The 4,750-nt window shown below is 42.2% G+C and overlaps 2 protein-coding genes across 5 annotated transcripts in view; both read left to right on the top strand.

Moving 5' to 3' along the window:
- LOC109858516 (potassium voltage-gated channel protein Shaker) overlaps nucleotides 1-4,750 on the top strand; it is a 92,294-nt gene that overhangs the window by 27,226 nt on the left and 60,318 nt on the right. The gene's annotated exons all lie outside the window — the stretch shown is intronic.
- LOC109858517 lies at nucleotides 108-3,165 on the top strand. Its single transcript, XM_020435857.1, has 2 exons — nucleotides 108-1,903; nucleotides 2,868-3,165. The coding sequence occupies exons 1-2, from the start codon at nucleotides 1,512-1,514 to the stop codon at nucleotides 3,130-3,132; spliced, it is 657 nt and encodes a 218-aa protein (XP_020291446.1). The 5' UTR covers nucleotides 108-1,511; the 3' UTR covers nucleotides 3,133-3,165.

Consider the following 4,750-nt stretch of genomic DNA (forward strand, 5'->3'; position numbering starts at 1 on the left):
TATCAAAAACCACAAATATATATAATATAAAAAAAATTTTTTAAGAGTGTATTAATTAACAATTAAAACAAAATGCTATTAATTTTAGATTGCATTACGCATAGAAAAAATATAATATTACTATTCCAAAATAAATGTTTTATTAGCTGCATTATGAGTTACTACAATCAGAGTAAAAGAGAAAAAAAGCAAAGAAGTGAGAAAAAATTGATTTATAAAATTGTTTGTTATGACTTGTTGGGAAAATGCGTGCGTGGCTGAGAAAGGTGACATATTATCAGATTGGCGTGTCGACCTGTTCGCACATCTACCACCGACTAATCGAGGTTATCCCACTGCCCCTGTTCCAGTCTGTGGAACGCGCGTTTCATCCCCTCGCAACCCTTCTTGATCGCCTATACTAGTCTGGCGCCTCGTGTAACGCGGTGCTGCCACCAATCGCTTTCTTCGAAAATCAGGAACATGGCGCGCGGGCGCAAAGGGGATGGGATTGTAGTGGCACGTTAGAATCGAAGACAGCGTGTTCATGCGGTATGACTCAACTTCCGTGTCACCTGGATTTTCCTAGCCTATTCCGCTAATCGTATTTCTACATATCCAATTACGTTATATCCCGTCAATTGACGTATTCAACAGACAGACTTACTTATCAATGACTAAGACTAAGTGTGTTTCAACCGCAGCCGACGAAGTTGTGGTCGTGTGACTCTGGTGATTCAATAAGATTTCTTCACGGTTTGATCAAATTCAATGATTCATGTCATCATGTTTTGATTCGTCTTACGTGATGATCAGTTTTTGTTTCTTGTTTCACTTGATACACGCCAAGAAGCCGTCGCCGCCCTTTCCCAATTTCCGCACCTTGTTGCAACGTACCACATACACGCGCACCACGGTGCTGCCATCGCTCGGTGGCGATAGGGGCGTATCACAGCCGAAGGATGCAGAGGGATGCGAGGGGTTGCGTCGCGTCTCGTTGAGTGAGTCGGCGTGATCGCGGGACGGAAGTAGGATCGCATCTCAGCATCGGGCGCCGTCATCGTGCACGTTGTTGTCGCGCGTTTTTTTTCCTTTCGTTACATAGGATTTTAACCGTCGTCATTTCACTTCGGTCATATTCTCGGTGCTTCTATTTCGTCTCTGGTCCTCGTATATCGAACGCATCGTTCTCTCAATCTACTTACCGGAAGTCGAATGACTGGTGCGCACGAGTCAGGGTGAGAAAGGAGATAGATGATTAGTCGTGGTGGCGCGTGTATGAGGCTGGACAAGCCGGCGTGCCGGGTTCTTACCCGGCTACGCGGCAATACATCCTCGGTACCTTCGTCGTGGTCATATTCGCCGCGTCCGCAGAGCGTGTCGCGGATCGGTGAACCTAAAGTTGAAAAGAAGAAGAAGAGCCGTGAATCGGCGCCGATTGAAAGCGAGCGAAAGGTGCGCGGGATCGTTGGCAGGAGCAGCTACGGAGATCGGAGAGGTGGAGTCATCGCGGGCGATCATCGCGGGTTTGAATGGGTGGGCCGGGCGCCGGTAGGGTTAACAGGCACGAGCTGAACGCGGTGCCCCAGAGCCACGTCGGTCACGGGGAACGTGTCCTTGGCGAGCCGCCAGCACCAGGCTGCCGCTGTCACCCTCCGGAGCGATCATCCGGCAGTAACATCTGCCCCTCCGCCCAGCAGTTGCCACCCTCGCCGCCGCCGCTCACCTCTTTACATATCGGAAACAACAACGGCACTGTCTGCGCCGTCATCGGCTGCAACAACGTCAACACCACTACTAATCCGACTGACGGCAAAGCTAAGAAGGCGGCCGCCATGTCTTCGCCGCCGAAACACCGAAGGGGCTTCGACCCCAACGACCCGGCGGAATATCACCGCTATCGTCGCGTTAAGACGAAGCAGCGGTGAGTGCATTCACCTTGTGATATATCGATTGTTTCTCTCTTGATCCATTGAAAGGCTGACAATGAAAAATCGGCTGATATATTGCGCCTAATCCGTTTCCCTCCCATCATTCTTTGTTCATTATTATGTTTCTTGATCTCCCGATCACTTTGGTTGCAAGTGGAATTCATTAGCTCTTCTTTGACACATTAATAAGTTATGTTTGAGAGATTTTTTTTCCAGAGTTAACACAAAGTTTTACTTACCTTTTAAAATCATTTTCTTGACGCCAATTTTATTTTTCGTTTCAACTACTTCAATTTTTTTAATCACAACTATCGAGATTTTTTTATAATAGAAATGTAACAACTTAAGTATATATATATATATAATTTTTTTTTTTTTAACTAAATTATATATATATATATACACACACACACACGCGTAACTTTACATTCTACTTGCAACTGACTTCCATCAAGGATATCGACTTGATTTGGGCTGTCAATGTAGAATAGACAAGTCGATGTTCCTTTTCCTTTTTCGCGCGATCCATCGTGTGTACTCGTATACCTTGTATAAATTTACTGGAAATATATTGTGCGATATGTCACACAAGTATATAGCAAAGTAAAGTGAGTTTTCCGTTGCTCTCACACGCGTCACGTGTTTTCTCTAATTCAATATATCATGCCAATCAATATACGTCTGCGTATACTTTTTCGTGCGCGCATCTCTCCTTTTTCGTTCTATTTTCGACTATTGGATAAAAATTGAGTCAACGAATTTAGGCGCTATTTTAACGGAATATTTCGAGAACACGATAGATCGCGTTGAAGCATGATTAAATATGAAATATCCCGCGAAAAGACCTTACCTCTCCTCATTTTCCTCTTCCTCTTTTAGTCTTTTTTTTCATTTCTCGGCGTTTTCATTACCCTTGTCACGCAGCTTCCACTGATGCCGAATGCACAATGTTCACAGAGGCTTTGTATGTCCCACATCGTGTGTGACCTTCGGCGCCGGACACAGACCTCCCCGAGATCCCCCGACACATCCATCAGCACAAGGCATTATAAAACACACACAAGCTTGCGATGTTCGATGTTGGATCGCTTACTGGTTATATCCCCGCCGCCGCTGCAATGCGACGAAAGTACGAATTACATGTGATAATAAAAAAAAGATATATTATCGAAAAAATAAATCCAATATCTTTCTCCTTAAGCACCTTATAGTATTAGCATGATAACGTCGAGTTAAGGAAAAGTATGTGATTGGAGAAGTTTAGTGTGCATATATATATATATATATATAACATACATATTATATATACATATATATAATATATCGTAGAAATATATAAAAGTAAGAAAATAAAAGCAAAAAAAAAAAATGTGTACATGTAGTGTGTAGAAAAGCGACACACGTATAAAAAAAAAAAAAAGCTCAGGATATATATTTATTACATTAATATGTGTGTATCGGCTTTTAGAAAATTACATAACGCTCCATATAAGGTACTTTTTGTGTGTGTAATTTATGTCCTTTACCCATAGATGTTACATGGTAAAACGGTTTTTATTCGATATGTGTTAAAATTAATTGCGAGATAAAATTAAGCGAACAAAAATTTGAAAATCGATCTCCATGTTTTGTGATCGGAGCTTGGAATGCGCTGTTATGGAATGGAATGGGTGAGGCTTGCACCTTGAACAAAAAAAAAAAAAAAAAAGCTTTCACGCACTGCCAAGTTATATCGATGTCTTGGTACGATGCTGCATTTTCGCAGCAAACGACCCGTGGAATGCTTTGCTCGGTGTGTTGACTCCGAAAAGACTGGCTTCTGCTTGTGGAAGATATATATATATTGTTGCGCTCGCGGCGTCGGAAACAGCTCTCACGCCGGTCTCCGCGATCGCGCACTTGTCCGCGGAAATGAGAGAGAGCGCGGTTTACTATTAAACTCTTTATTACAATGGAATCTCAATTAGAAATACAGGAAAACGGACGAGCCGTCCGAAAACGCAACGTGACAGATCTCGCGACTCTCAAATACCACAACTCGCTGGTTGCCCGGCAACGAACAGTCGCGCCGAGCGCACGCCGTTCAGGCGGCTCCCGCGACACATACGCGGTGNCCCCCGCGTAACAATATATATACGGAGAGCACCGGAAAGTAAAATAAACGCCTTCACTAACTCGCCCCTTTCCCCTAATGTTATTGCTCGTCTTGCGGAAACCTGCCTCCTTTTATTGAATTTTGGACTTCGCTCGCTCGCCAGTGTATTTTTGCGAAAAAAGAAAAACGCCGATACACGGTATATATGTCAATTTATTAATTGAAAACTCTCGAGTCTGCAAAGGAGCGATATTTCTCACAAGACGTTCATGTGTATCATAGTTTTTCTAACTCCATTATGCGGATCAATGTTGTAGAAATAATGTGTTTCCTTTACAGACTTGCTTCTTCGATGATTTTTCTATCTAATTTCAGAGAACTCAATAAAGCGCGTTATTCAGTTTGAACATACGTTTACACTGAAAAATGCGTATATGCATGATCCTAATTGAAGATTTGCACGTGCGAAACAATAATATTGATGCAAAATATTGTTAATTGTGTTGCGAGTGTGTATACAGATTCTTTTATGAAAAATTAAATATTAAATAGCGCCGTTATAAAATACTTTGAGAATTATTAAGAAGAAAAAACACACGAGGATACGAAGAGTAACAACTTTATTATACGTAATCCGCTGTGTTGACATACTACCATGATCAAAAAATAACCGGAATTTATTCATAAAAAGAAAAGTACATGTTTATTCTTCAAAATTCAAGTTGTCCCCTTCAAAGTAGTCCCC

Source organism: Pseudomyrmex gracilis, unplaced genomic scaffold (genome assembly GCF_002006095.1).
Source record: "Pseudomyrmex gracilis isolate BER0280 unplaced genomic scaffold, ASM200609v1 scaffold_209, whole genome shotgun sequence".
Classification (NCBI taxonomy): Eukaryota; Metazoa; Arthropoda; class Insecta; order Hymenoptera; family Formicidae; genus Pseudomyrmex; species Pseudomyrmex gracilis.

Bases quoted from the DNA above. Each gene is read 5' to 3' on its own strand.
- LOC109858517 (XM_020435857.1), top strand. From the start codon at position 1,512: ATGGGTGGGCCGGGCGCCGGTAGGGTTAACAGGCACGAGCTGAACGCG. The intron at 1,904-2,867 runs GTGAGTGCATTC...CAATGTTCACAG, and splicing joins CGCGTTAAGACGAAGCAGCG to AGGCTTTGTATGTCCCACAT.